Source organism: Panthera pardus, unplaced genomic scaffold (assembly GCF_024362965.1).
Source record: "Panthera pardus isolate Hobbes unplaced genomic scaffold, ASM2436296v1 HiC_scaffold_10, whole genome shotgun sequence".
NCBI lineage: Eukaryota > Metazoa > Chordata > Mammalia > Carnivora > Felidae > Panthera > Panthera pardus.
The window spans coordinates 29427713-29443034 of NW_026526655.1; the positions used below are offsets into that span (position 1 = coordinate 29427713).

The 15322-nt window shown below is 40.4% G+C and overlaps 1 protein-coding gene across 6 annotated transcripts in view; it reads right to left on the reverse strand.

Moving 5' to 3' along the window:
• ADAM23 (ADAM metallopeptidase domain 23) overlaps nucleotides 1–15322 on the reverse strand; it is a 202991-nt gene that overhangs the window by 27737 nt on the left and 159932 nt on the right. The window contains exons 25-26 of one of the 6 annotated variants that reach the window (XM_053905593.1): nucleotides 2880–2942; nucleotides 1158–1293 (exon numbers count right to left, since the gene is read on the reverse strand). The exons of 2 other annotated variants lie outside the window; for them this stretch is intronic. In XM_053905593.1, the coding sequence (XP_053761568.1) occupies nucleotides 1217–1293; nucleotides 2880–2942 (140 nt within the window). In that variant the 3' untranslated portion in view covers nucleotides 1158–1216. Of the gene's footprint in view, nucleotides 1–1157; nucleotides 2943–10030; nucleotides 10122–13004; nucleotides 14520–15322 lie in introns of those variants that run through there. 3 more of the 6 variants (XM_019446242.2, XM_019446243.2, XM_053905597.1) reach the window with 3 other exon arrangements.

Sequence of the window (15322 nt, forward strand, 5' to 3'; positions counted from 1 at the left end):
GACGGTGATAACGCTTGTGCTTTGAGCTCAAATTAATAAAAAAGGACTATTCTCACCACAAAAAAAAAAAAAATCAGCAAACGAATGGCATGTGCAAGAGAAAAGACAGCAAAGAGTCTGAAACGACATAACCGAATGCCACCAAAAACGATTATAATCCATTGTTTACGATTGGGATGGTTGCATTCTCTTTCATATTCATACACACATGGCTTAAAGCTTGTGTATTTTACATATACACACAGATAATTTAACATTGGAACATAGGTTTGGTTACCTATGAAACTGCCAGTGTGACAAAAAGTTACACTGACATTTGCCATTATGTACATAATATTTGGGGACCACTGTGGTCTGATTTAAAACGTAACATCGCACACTTACAATGTTGTTTGTGAAATGCTCAAAAGTTAATAGTAGAGATTCAACCTGTTTTGTAACCACCATGGTTTTGTTTCCGTTAAGTCACCATGGCGCCTCTGGAAGAGCAGTGAAATGTGCATGGTGTGCTTGGTAGCAGCTTGGAATCCACTAGTGGGTGGGATCCAGCGACAGACAGACAGAAACAATGCAGCGACAGGAAGAGATGCCAAGTAATCTGAGTTTCCTCTGGGCTGAAAGAGCCATCGCCACTAGGTGGAGGGATACAGCCTGTGTCTTATGAAGCCGAGATAAGGCTGATAAATCTTGTAGATAGCCCTGTTATTACAATATAAACAGATAGCTAGTTCTAGAGAAAGACCGCAGTCCCGGGTAGCACCTAGTACTCAGAAAGCAGTAACAGGATTCAGATGTTAGGCTGTGATCTACTGTAGCATACAGAAATTAAGGTTTCTGCTCTATGATTGTGAGACTTCCACAATTAAAAAAAAAACACTGTTTCAAGCAGTAGATTTTTAGGACAAGAGTCCTAAAGCCTCTCCAAAGTCAAAGCAAAAGTTGTGAGACTGGTGTCATGAACCTTGCTGAAAAGGGACTTAAAGCTAAATCTAGCAACTCACTGGGTTGTCACGAAGCAAACAGTACAACTGCGTGTCCTGTTCCTGAAAAGGGGACATTAGGGAAGAGCGGGCTCTTTGGGGGCCGTCAGGAAAGCTCGTCTCTAGATGGATGCTGACTGAAGGAATCACGTACAAGTTTTTATATTCAAAACAAAGTCAGGACCAAATTTCTTTATTGATGTATATACTTAACACTTGAACGGAAGCTGTCTCGATCATAAATGGAAGAAGTCAGTGCAAATGAAGGAAACTCGAAGGGACTTGGGAACCCAGATTACATCCGCACGTCTGCCTGGAGGCAAAAGAACACCATGAGCTTGTGAATAGTAGAATCCCATCATAATCCAGAACATTCCACAGACCAGGAACACACCATGGGCCCAACAAGATTTGCTGAAAACACAACACACAGACTTAAAGCCTATGATAGCAGTGCTCCCAAGAAGGTAATTGCTGCTTCTGTGTCCGTTCCCAGTTTCACAGTGGGGTTCTACCATATATATTTCGAGGCAGGAAAATGAAGCATGAATGAGATACTGACAGTAATAGATACGAATAAAATGGAAAGCTTAATTTTTCCCCCAAGTTTTTAACGCTTAAAAATTGTTATTTAATTTAAGGCTTTAAGTTTATCCTTCTTTCACATTAAAGACAGGGAAAGAAAATTGTCAAAACAAAAAACAAAAATCATGAGCTTGGCACTTCTGTGATTAATTTGAGAGGGCATCTACTTTCTTACATTATGTACATACGTTTATAACGACATCAAAAAGTTTTAGACTTGTCAGTACATATATTTGCATTTACATAATTTGTGTATTTTTAATAAGGGTTATTTAGTTGTTTGTGTCCCCCCACCCTTTTGCTTATGTTTAGTTTCAAGCATTTCATCTCACTCAAAGCATTTCATTTGTAAATTGTACCTGTCTTGCGCCCAAACTCCCTTCGTCTGTGGCTATGTCTGTCTTTGTTAAACAAGCCCCCAAATCACTGAACAACGTGTTGGTCTTGTGACGAGAGAAGAGAGAGAGAAAACAGAGAAAAGAACCCAAAAGATGGGGAGCAAACAATAAACTCAAATCTACAGAGAACCTTTACAAGAAAAATATTTCAGTACAGACAAGTGAAAATGATGTGTCAAAATCTCTTATTTCCATATTTACACTTATAAAAGGACTATACAGTAGCATCATTGTTCAAGTCCCAGCTCCCATTGGCAAAGGATGCTCGGTCCAGGAGAACAGACAACGGGGAAGTAAATCAACAAGAGCAGGGGTCCGGAGTCCTTCGTGGGCTGGTCTAGGCTAGGGGTGGAGGGCCAGGCAGCCTCCACGTGTTTGCCTTTCATCTTCACCTTAGGAATTCAGTTGCAGGTTTGGCTGTGGGTTGGCTTGCTAGCTGCTTGTTGTATATATGCCATGCAGATTTGACCCTTTCGGAAATGAGATCTTTATGCCACCGGAGTGTGTCATCGGTTAGGAAAGGGAAAAAAAATCATGCCAACTCATTTAGAAGATATTAAGTGCCGGCAGGCTGAGAAAAGAAAAAATCATTTGCTATTTCTTTAACGGTTCTTTTATTGCACTTCATTTTTTGTTATTGTTCCTTCTTCCTTTAGTTAGAAAAAAAAAAAAAGATTCTGTGAAATAGTTCTTTTTTATAACATTGTCTTTTATCCCCTTTTATTGACCGGCGGTGAGAGGGGTTCTTTGAAATTATTTCCCAAAAGGACAGTTTCTTTTTACCCCCGTCCCTGTCCCCCAGCTTCGGTTCTGTGGTCATTACCACCCAGCGTTCTTGTTTACAGACTTAACAGTTCCGGAAAGGGTGCTGTGAGTTTGTCACGCCCAGAACCCAACAGTGCGAGGCACCGCTCACCCGGTGCCGCAGAGTCAGATGGGGCCTTGCTGAGTGGGATCGAACCTCCTCTTCTTGACATTTCTTCCAGAGACGCAGGCGGAGAGAGAAAAATCCACAATATTAATCAGATCATGGCGAGAGGAGGGTGATGATAATGACAACCACGCTAGTTCCAGAGCAAAGTAATCAACTCACACGGAGGCAGATTTCCGAAAATAACTTGAAACACAGAACAGCTCACACTTTCGAATGTCTTTACATCTCCACTAGAGTATATCCATTTGTAAAGACCAAAAGCGGCTTCGAGTTGTTCATTTTAAATCACTGGAAGCCTCCGCAGCCCAATTTGTCTCTTATTTCAGAAGTAAATGATCTGACTAATTTTAACTAGATGAACATTACAGAGAGGGCTCTTCCTACATTGTAGGGAGCTCTTAGGGGAACTACGCACAACTCCGAAGGGCTTCGAGCTGCTTCCTTCCAGGACTTGAGAGTTCTGTGTCAGCGGATCGGCCTTTGCCAAGACGGCAAGGAGCCTTGTTCTACCTTGCTGCCTTGGGTGTGTGAGCTCTTACCCCACCGTGGAACAAGCATTTTTCATATCTACAGAGTTGAAAACCAGAGTGCACAGTAAGACGGTACACTCAAAGGAGAATGGACACGGGCTTGGGTTAGTTAAGCGAATGTAGCAGTTAAGCTCGGTGGAAATAAGCAAGTTAAAATGCCTTGCTCTCAGTGTCCAGTCTCCTAAAAAGTGGTTCCTGTTGTTTAAAAAGAGAAGAGAAAAGAACCAGCAAGACACTACAAGGCAACAACAAAAGTTGGTTGCAACCTCCCCATGGTCTGGCTTCATGTGGGGCATCAAGCAAGGGGGCTCATGCATTTAGTGTGCGCGCTGGGCAGGTGCAATGCTGTTGCCACCGCGGCGTCATGCAAAACTGGAGAGCGAGGGGTCCCCGAGCCCCCTCTCGCCCCTGCCCACTCGGGGCCGGCTGAACACCCTTCCAGCCCTCCGTGCCGAAAAATGACAGTGTGTTCCTCCTCCCCCGCACGTCATTCAAAATTAAAACAATACCAAAGCTCAAAATATGTATAAAGGCATCCTGCAAAGTGCTCATTTCTCCCAGATGGCCACTTTGACGCTTCTCTTTTGAAATAGCAAAAATAAAAAAATCTTGAAAGAAAACCTCCCTTTTCTTTTAAAAGTTTTCATTAAAATGTCTTCATTAATGGCCTAAGCCTGTGGTTTGTTGGCCTAGCAGGTAATCCATTGCTGCAAACTCTATTTGCAACAGTGCTACTTCCTTTCTTCCCTATTCCCCACCACCTCCAAGAACCTTCTCTTGTGTCAGTATTTTCTAAAGCAGCCATTGCTGCTGCTTTGAGACCAAACGGGACGTCCCCCTTAATGCATCTGGCACTGAGCTCGTTCGCTTCAGAGCACAGGATCTGCGCCTACTACCCACACACTCACAGCTCTTAAAGGTAGATGTGTAAAGATCAACTCTACCCATGAGTCAGGTGGGGAAAAACAAAGATTGCTTGACCTTGCCAAATGACCCTGAAAGACCAGGGGTTCCGGCCAATTTAGCTCTGTATTGCTGGAATTGAAGAGAAACGTGAAATTAACATCCCCTCAATTAAAACGAATGTAGAGGAAAGATCAAGGGAGCTAGTGCTGCGCATGCAAATGACTACATTGCTCACATCTAAATTCCCTTATTCAAATTCAGGGAATGGCAGATAAGTAGCCATGTCCAAGGTCTTAAATGCAATCCAGTTCGTTTTTAAGTGGAGATACGAAATTCCATTTCAGCCTGGCATACCGTCAACCCCCAGTGCCCAAAAGATCGTGCTCCTTTGAAGTCAGCGTTTGAAACTTAAGATTGTATTATTTTAAAGAAAATATATTCTACAGGATGAATGGTTTCCCAGGTCAGACCAAGAAGCCAAATCATCCTGTAGAACCATTATTTCTATGGGAAAATGGACTCTGAATACCAACAGGGCACTATATCTCCTCCACAGATCCCCCAGCAGGAGGAAGGCAGGACCCCGTGATGACGGCAGAGAGGGACCCTCCTGTGGCAGGCTGACCGTGAGGACTCCTCATGTATAAATTGCAAAGCTACTATGGTGAGTCGTGAGAACTCACCGTGTATTGAGAACTGCCTGTCCTGAATTTTCTATATGAAAAAAGTCTTTTTGCTCATTTCTAATACGAGAGCACAACTATCATGGGTGGATGTTTGCTGTCTTCCTTCCACAGCTGTTTCATCTGAATTCCTTCTGCTCACTAGGACTGGAAAAGCAACGAATGTTCTCATCATAACCCGTACGGTATTTCTGGATCGTTATAAAATGTGAGCATAATCCATAAACCTTGCACTGACCCAGCTTTCACCAATCTTTCCGACATGTGAAAAGCCTACACTTTTGTCTACAATACACATTATACACATATATATTTATACAAAATTAGAACAGTGCTCTTCAGGTAACAATACCCTGAAGGTTTGTGAAGGCTTTAGTTCTTTCAGGGCTATATATTTACCCACTGCTATCGCCTTCTTCTCTTTCCACAATGGGTCATCACCACTCACCGAGAACCCTCCCCTCAACCCCTCCTAGGCCACCTTTGACTGAGCTCACTTCCCCAGGGGGCTGAGGCAGGAAGCTGACCTGGTTCTTCCGGGCCAGCCTGCTAGGTCTCAATGAGAAAGTGCCTAACCCAAGAGTTGCAGGAATTAAGGGAATTAGGCTCCTTATTCCCCACTGGGATATGGTAGTGGAATTCAGAGAAGCCGAAGTCTCGTTATCCTCATGGAAAGACTAGCTAAAATTGATTCCATTTCCTAATTCTATAAAAATCAAAATAAAAAGGCATTTACCCTTTTGAGAAACTATAATTGGCAATGTTAAATTCCTTTCAAATTTCATCCAACTTGACATTCAAACAATTCAACTTTCCTTGTGATAAACCCAGATGTGATCCTTTACATGTCAGTTACATGATTACCTTCCTTTAACCTTTTCTTTAGTATGTCCTACGAAACGGGACACAGGCCAAACAGAAGTGCTTAAAATCAGCCCACATCAGGCTCCGTAAGAACTTGTAACCCAAGTAACTATTCATAGAGAGAAAATCACAATTGATTGTTATACAGACTTACTGAAGTAACTAACACTTTTAAGGTCAAGAGCAGCTCTGCCAGGCCAGTATGACCACTACTGCCACTGAATCGTACAGAGGGAGCAAGCAGTGGGGTGGTGGGGCGTGGTAACCGGGCTCTACAGTCTGAGGCATGGCAAGATGGTTGCAAGAGCTCAGTACTAATCCTCAAATCAAATCCTCAAATCATGTCACTGTTACCTTCAAGTTGTTTTCCTACTATCACCTAGAATTTCTCTTCCTGACCACCATCGCCTAGAGTGATCACATACTTCATACGCAAGGTAAACGACTGTATTGCTCACATCTAAATTTCTGTATTCGAATTTAGGGGATGTCAAATAAAAAGCCACGTCCAGGGTGGTAAGAGCAATTCTGGTCATTTTTAAACGGAAACAGGAAATCCTCTTTTCATAGATTTGTTATCTTTCCTAAGATTTAGAGAAGAGGGTACTAAAATGATTCTTCATCTACTTGATTTTTCTAATGTCAAGTAAAAGCAACAGCCCTAATAATCTAATCCAGCAGCATTACTATTCAAAACTGAACAGTGGCTGTGAGTTTTCATTAGTCAACCAGGACCAAGGTTGGCAGTACTCTGCGGCACAGTCCATAGCTTTATTCTGCATGTGTAGGTGATGGAGAAGAAAAGGAACATGGGGGTGGGAGGGATGTAAATAAATGCAGATATGGGGGTAAAGTGGGACAAACTGGTGTGCCAAAAACCTATCTTCATCTTTCACAGGATTTCTTACAGATAATTTCTAACACCCCATAGACTGGGAATCCATAAACTAAGTCACCTTTAGTATCCTCATACTTCTGGAGGATGCAGATGAACTGAAGTTGCTAAGGTATACCTACCACAATACCCCATATATCAGAATACGTTAAATAAAATAACCTACCAGATAAGGCATTTTTTGTTCTTCTCAGGAGTTCTACAGCTTTGCTTATGGAAGTCTTGCTTGCATTAAGCAAAACTTGCAGACTCTTATTATTCTGCTAAAAAGACGTCATCTAAGCTTATATTATTTTTTATCACAATTATCTTAACAAAATTTCATTATCACGTATTCACACAAAGGTGCACACATTCACACATGCATGCACACTCACATATACTCATGCTTTTTACCACCTATTTCAGAGGAAATATGGTTTAGGACAAAAGCTATAAGGAAGGGCAGAGAATGTCAGGGATCAGAGCAGAGCTATTTTCTCATTTGTATTTGAACAGGTCATGTGCGGTATGACACTTCTTCCACACTGAAATTACTCACAGTGTTATGCCTCAAGAAATGTGACTTTGGGAAAAAGCAACACTTCCCCTGAGCAATTACCATGTTTTCCTTTAATCTAAAAGTTCATGTAGCCTCAAATTCTCAGGCTACTTTGCCACTTGCTTTGCTTTTCTCTTCTAGTAAAATGTAATTCAGGAAGGATTTCCAATAAAAGTATTCAGAGCAATCTCCTTTACAAACTATTTTCAACGTCTGATTCTAAATGACCCTCTTTTGTATTTACATTGAACTCAACAGGAAACTCAAATAACTCGGTTCATTTAGCAAATAACTTCTAGACTAATAATCTCCAAAACTGCCCAAGTGGTGGGAAAACCTAAACTGTATCATTTGGCACCCAAAGCTTTCTCTTGCAAAGTAGAAGTAGTTCTTTAATGTTTAATATAAACCACATGGCTGCTCTTAAAATCTAAAGCAAATTCAGATCCTCATATAGTGGCCAACAATCATCATGAAGAACAGTGGTGTCTCCAGGTTTAAACTACTAACATTCAAGCATTCTTCTGTCTTCAGTTTTTCCTGTGTTTTAGGGCATAAAGATACTTCATATGATTGTGTGTGTGCCTTCCTACAACGCTTTCCTTTAAAGTAATTCTTAGGCTCATAGGGCACGGTAAGGGGCGTTGGCTTAGCGCATCAGTGCGCATGTCTGCACAGCGGTCCCCTCTCGGCCCTTGGGAGAGGCTGTTTCTCACCTCACTAAGTGTCCCTCTCCCCTTCCTCTTCTCTGTTCCTCCGATGAGTAGACATCTCTCTCAGATATAAGTCATCTGTACAGGGCCTAATCCACTTATATACACAGTGATAAAGGCTTTTCCATTTTCCCCCAAAGAAACATGCAATTCAAGCTGTGCGCTAGGCCAGGCCACTGTTTTGAGGTCCTGCTACAGAATAGTGCTCTTGTCTCCAAAGGCTGAGATAGTAAATTTGGCATTGCATGTGGCTGGACGTCAGAGATGCATAGGACTATTTTCCAGTCCTTTGAAACCAAGGCTTCCTGATGCCAAAAGGCAGAAGCTTGGGCACGAGCCAAATTTATTTTTCTTAAAGCATATTTATGAAAAATGTCAAGGAAGTATTTTAAAATAATAACAGATCATGGGACTACTATCATGTGCAATGACTTTTTTACAGTAATATGGCATGAAGAAAAATTGTTGCTTGAATTAGGCCGGCCTAAACAAAACAAAACAAACAAACATATATATAACATATATAACATATATAATATATAATATATAATATATAATATATAATATATATATATATGTTTCAGGAGAGTGCCATATATTAGGGACCATGAGTGACTCATTATCTGGGCAATGTCTTGTTAATACCACGATGAGAAATTCAAATGTGAGTTGTCCATTTTGTGTGTGTTTTTGAAAACACGATGATGCCAAAACTACTATTTCATCAAACAAGTTCAAGTTTACAAATATCTCTGTAGAAACGAAGTACCATTTGATAACAACTTTCCAAGTTCAAGCTACTCAAAAACTTGTAGGCTTACTCATTAAATCTAATATGGTAACAAAATTATCAGAAAATGTTGAATTTATTTAGATCATCATGTAGTTTGTTTTTCTTCCATAATCAGTTTCTAATAACATTTTACCTGGTTTCAATATTTTGAATTCAGGATTCAAAATATTAAATAGAATCAAGTTCATAATTAATGCAATTATTCAGAGAATTCAAGTAAAAAGCTTCCTCTATTGAGTAACCAGATGGAGGCAAAGTGGGTTTTGAATTTAGGTAATGGTCTTATTTCCCACTTAAATTTGTTTCTGTAGATCTGGTTGGGACTTAATTTATCAGAGGGAATATTTGGCATAGGAAGTCTTATCTACAAATCATAATAATCAAGCCACCACAGCCCGAAGAAAAGATATACAAAGCAATTACCCAATGAACCTGAACTATGGAAACATCAAAACTTGATAAACTAGGTTTACAAATTTTGGTCATAATGAAGGTTTATTTGTGAATATCTGCCATGTCTATTTAAACAAACGTAGTTCAGTGATCAATGCACAATCCAATGACTAAATGACTAAAAGTCACTATGGAAACAGGCCAGTTAATTTGCAGTTAATTAGAAAATATTTAAGTATCACAGAGCCACAGATTTCAAATTCCAATGTGAAACCAATGCAGATGGTTAGGGAATTAATAATTTTTTAAATCTGATTTTTATAAAATCACAAAGCTTTTCAAATCACAAAGCTACACATGATGTGTTACGTGTGAAAAATATCGAACAAAGAGTTACTTAGGTTGTGAAAAATTCAAAACGTCAATGGAATATAAATGAGTTTTAAACACACAAAGGATTTATATCCCCTTATTTCCAACCGCAAAGTGTCCTGATTATCGTGTATAAAAAACGTTATCTCAGAATGCTTGCTCCTAAAAGCTGGAATGGCTTCTACTGAAGAACCTCTACTTTGTTCTCCTCAAACTTGTGCATGTGAATTCCTTCTACATTTCAAGTTTTCCCACTAGCCTGAAGATGACGTTTGAGGTTTCCACGTTTCTTCTTTTCTAGCCCATTTCTGAATAAAAATATTCGTTTTTAACAGTTTACTGCTAAAACTTGAAATCTTGTAGCAGGAACTCAAAACCTGGTTATGTAAGCAGAAAAGAGAAATGCCAGAGCCACCGAGGAGAAGACATGCGGCGTTGCTTACTTAAATCCCCATCCTGTGCCCCCAAGGACAATAGCTGCTACCAGGATGGCACCAGCGATGGAGCCTATTATGAGATTGGTGGCACTAGGACCTGTGACAAAGGATCATGGGAAGAAAGTCATATGAGCCATCTACTGTCGTCACCACAAGGGAAAGGCAGTTACGCGGTTTTTCGGAAGTAAATACCCTGCATAAAAAATTGCTAAACGCTTAAATCGCCTTGATTGACTTAGTGTAATCGCACTTCTGATGCGAGGGAGAGCTACTGCTTGGACACGAATGCCTCTGAATCTAAAGCTTCTGCACCGCTGACAGTTAAGTTCCGTTCAATTCACCTTCCACAGAATTTGAAGCAAATGTGCCCCAACTGCCAGCGTCACCAGTCTTTCTTCTCCTCCTCTTTCCCAGTATCATGAATCAAGCAAGCAAAAGAGCACATAAAGAACATGGATGCATTAGAATTAGCTCAATCTTACTGGCAAATCATGGCAGGAAAAGAAGGGAAAATATTCTAATAAAGTGCTCTTTCAAGCAGCACCCAAAGTTGTCGGAATGCTACGGTTTGTTTTTTTAGCCCCCACTTGGAAACAATTTCGAAGTCAGAAGGAGGTGAGGCCTGGGTGACTTAGTTGGTCAAGTGTCTGACTTCCGCTCAGGTCCTGACCTCGCAGTTCACTACGTCGCCGTTCCTGAGTTCGAGCCCCGTGTGGGACTCTGTGCTGACAGCTCAGAGCCTGGAGCGTGCTTCAGATTCTGTCTTCCTCCCTCTCTTCCCCTCCCCCAAAGTCTCTGACTTTGTCTCTCTTTCAAAAATAAATAAACATTAAAAAATAAAATGTCAGAAGGAGGTTACTAATAAAGATCTGACTTGAAAGCCTTGTGCTCAGAGAGGCATTTCTTCACTGTAAGGATCTATACAGTGTTTAAACAACAACTTGCGATTCCAAAGGCAAGATAGGGAGGAAGCGTAAAACTCATCCGGGTAATTCTGTAGAAATGGAAAAAAGATTCTGCCGGCTCAACTGAGACTATCTTTCAAGTTCCCATTTGAAATTCGAGGCCTGGAGATAGAGTTTAAAAAGGGAGTAGAAAGGACAGCAAGAAAGAAAATACAAAGTGGGGTTTCCATCAACTGAGTAAGAAAGACTTAACGCATATGACAGCACATCCTTTCCACTTACGGGGGGAAACGCCTTAGCTCACGATTTTCAAATGTAAGCAACGTTAACTAGCACAGGAATTATTCTGCACCTCACATCCTTCCGGATGCTAACAGGTAGAGTGCCCCCAACAACAAAATACTTCCGATCGTAACTGAATATCCCGTTTCAGAAGTCATAAGGCCAATTTTGCTATTTCCCCTGAAATCCTTGACTTTGTGTATATGTTCATTTCTGCATAAAAAAAAAATTCTCTTTTCTGCTCACATCAGTGCCCTCAACTGTGCACACAAACAGATGCCACTTTTAGCAGCACTAAAATCGTGTGTGTTGTATGTTTTTACTCAGAGACCACTCAGGGTTTGTGAGGGTGAGTGGAAAGGTGGGAGACAGCTGCAGCGGGGGGTCTCAGGGATGCGGTCTCTTCGGGCGCATGGGCTCGTGACTCATTCTCAGGACTAACCACTGAGGTTCTACAGAACCCAAATCTCAGTGGCCTTCCGAAATGCACAAATAAGAATAAAGAGTAATATGACAGCAATCAAAGCAGGTTAGTTACTCTATACTGAGCACTTACTGTGTACCAGGTGAGGGTCTAACCATGTGACAAAACATCTCACTGGATCCTCACAAAAACCATACGAGGTAAGAATTATGACTATCCCTGTTTATTAGATGAAGAAACAGGGGCTTCGAATGTAGTGACAGAGGCAAGATTTGAACACAGATGTGTCTGACTCGAAAGCTTATGCTATAAATCAAGGGTCAGCAAACTATATAACCCACTGGCCAAATCTGGCTCCACTTACTGGTTTGAAAAAAATTTTGTTGGAATACAGCCACGCTAATTCATTTTCATGTGGTTTACAGTTTCTTTCGTGCTAAGACAGCAGAGTCACAAGGCTGTGACAAACATCCTGTGGCCTGCAAAGTCAAAACTATTTACCTTCTGGCCCTTTACAGAAAGTTTGCTAACCCCTGCTCTAATGCAACAGTCCACTTATATGCATTTCCTCCCCACATTTTAACAAGGAAACATATTTTGAAATAAACATTTAGAAAATATTTATATTTCCATGTACCTTAGGCTTTAGACATGATTTGTACTTTACTAGCTCAGAAGACAGGTTGGGATTAGAATCAATAGATAATTCATGACAAATGAGTCCTGATTTACAATTATAAACTAAGGTGTAGAAATTACCCCCTGCCCCCCGCTACCAAAAACCCAAACAAACAAAAACCTTCCAAACCTTCTATTCACGGAATCCTTAGTGACTAAATGAACATTACACTATTAGCTAAGCCAGGAGGTGTTAAAACAATGTATACTGTACTATCATGAATTTTTTTAAAAAACTGTATGATTTAGCAATTATGACAAAATTTAGAATTTGAAGGAAAACAATCAGTAAACTAATAAACAAAAAATAGTGCATAAGCCAAGAATGATAAATAACAAATCTATTTTTAGAAAAAATAATACACTTTCACAGACTTACCTGTCACAACCAGAAATAGCCACAAACCAACAAGACTGGAAGGGATGATGAAAACAGACACTGGTCACAAGGACTATGCTTTACAACAAATGCCTTGGGAGTTGCCTAGCTCTAAGACTCAAAGGGAAAGTTATTAAAATTCATCCCTTAGTTGGTACTTTGCAGCACATCACAATTATGGTCAATAAATAATCTAAAACCACACTTGGGATGATTTTTTCAAAAACTACCTTTCTTCAAGGAGGAATTTCACATATATGTATGTATAGAATTTCCCCTGGAAAAGGAATGTTACTTCTATAGGTAATCCAGTCAGCAGATCTAAGGTGAAATTTTACAAGGCAAAGTTTTTGTTTTCTCTAAATGTTACCTCTGCTCTAAAACTTTATATTCTAATAGGTAAAGAGAAACAAAATATCTTTTCCAGTCTTTCTAGCTGCCCTGGGTTAACTAGTTCACAGTCTGTACCCATGGGAGGTGAGTTGGCAGGTGTAAATCTAGTCAAAGTCCTTCAAACCAGGGGAGAGAAGGTTCGGGTAATCTTCCACACAGAGTGGGAACTACAGGCCTGCTTTCCTTGTACTATTTCGGTGTCTGGGTCTCCCAGTACTGGTATGGAAGGGCATCTGTGGGCCACAATCACTGGGACTAAGGAAGAATGCGTGTTACACGATCAACGTGCCCATGGTTTGGACAGGTTGAGTACAGGCTATCTGGTGGTTCCTTAAGATACCAGTAATTCATCCGGGGCCACTGTGAAGTGTCACCCATCCCCGTGAACACAAAGACAGCATGGGAAAGGGTATTTCTGTCATTTGTAAATGTTCTTCCTGTAATTGGGGAGGGGGGGGGGATCACGAAAACCTTTTAGTCTACAAATCAGCAACTTCATGAAAATAATATCCCATGGAGAACTGACAGCTATTCTGAGGCTTGGATCAAGTACACAGCAACCTTAATAGAGGTACCAGAAGACCTGTATTTCTGTGAAAGATCAACACGGGCCAGGGACACACAATTTATTTGTGCACTGGCTATTTTTAAGACAAAGCCACCAGATAATCTGCAACTACTCTCCTTAAGGTTTTGCCGGTTTGGATAAATATCTTTTTCTTCTTCACACTCTTTGGTCCCACACAGTTATGGAAGCATCTAATTTGAATTATCAATCTATTTTATATTTTAAAAATGAAGGCAATATACTAAGTATCTTCTTTAAAAAGTTAAGCCAAAGCTTCCCATATCACTTTAAATACATGGAGGGAATATTAGTGACTATCACTCAAATTATCTTCAAAAGAAGCTACAACTATTAATAATTCCCAGCTGTAAACGTGGATTTATTCGGTGAAGATTGCATTCATTTCAAGAATACTAATAAAACACTCACATAAGAGCATTTTTTGTCAATAAAAAATAATGACAATAAAAGGTCTGTATCTTAAAATTACTTTTATAAGTAGAAGAACAATGGAAGCTTTTGGACCATCGTCTCAATTGTGAAGACATCATAAGCACCCCAATATTATTTTATGCCCCACATTGTTCCAGACAGGAGAAGGTTCTTCACTGCACGAGGAAACCACACGACACAGACACATCCAAATAACACCACAAGGTGCACTTGCAAGGGGAACACGTCAACGAGACAACACGCGGTGGGGATTAGGTACCAGCAGTCAGTTCACACACCGGGAACCAAACAGAAACACTCCGAGACTCACAAAGATGCTTACTCTATTCCCCACCCTGTGCCTCCAAAAATCACCCCCAGGGCCAGAATGGTGCCTGCCACAGCACCTATTAGCCTGCTTGTGGTCATGTGCACTGTGTGGAGGGAAAACGGAGATGGTTTTAACAAAGGAAACGAATCACACACTGATTGCGCTAACACACAACATAATCTATTCAGGAAATGCTTTGAAAGTCAGTTAAATACTGACATCTCTGCTTTAAAATTTAAAATGAAGGTCTACATACACATTGAAAATACTGGAGAATAATGTTGAGGCTAATTTAACTTCAAACTCTACAAACCCTACTTAAAAAATCCTCTCTTATAAATACTGTTAAACATATAAATAATCTAATTTGAGTTACAGTTCCTACAAGGAATGAGTTGGAATGAAAATGTCATTTAAACAGCATAACAGCAAGTCTGGATTTTAATTCCAAAGTAACAGACCGTTAGCATACTTCACAAACTTCTCAAACTGTAAAATGCACCTAAGAAGCTGCATCTTTTCAAACTTTAGAACTTACATTCAATTTTATGAAAATCCTACAAATTTAAAAGACTATCTTTAAAATTAAGTACATTTTCACCTGGAAAAGTGTATTGCACATAACTCCGCAATGTTTGGGTTTCTGGCACAGTCTTTGGGTGTTTAGTTGTTGTTGTTGTTGTTGTTGTTGTTGTTGTTGTTGTTGTTTACAGTTTGCAGGGCATAAACTATGCACTCGGAGAAAGTCAGGGTCGCTGGGAAGCACTGATTGCTTCAGATGACCCAATGGTAGATTACTGACTGGAGACACTCCACCCCTGCACATCACCACTTCCGTGCTGAGCTTTGAGCTTTCAGATGTTGCAAAAAGGGTCTGCACTGCCCAGAGGTGCCCAGGCTGCTCTC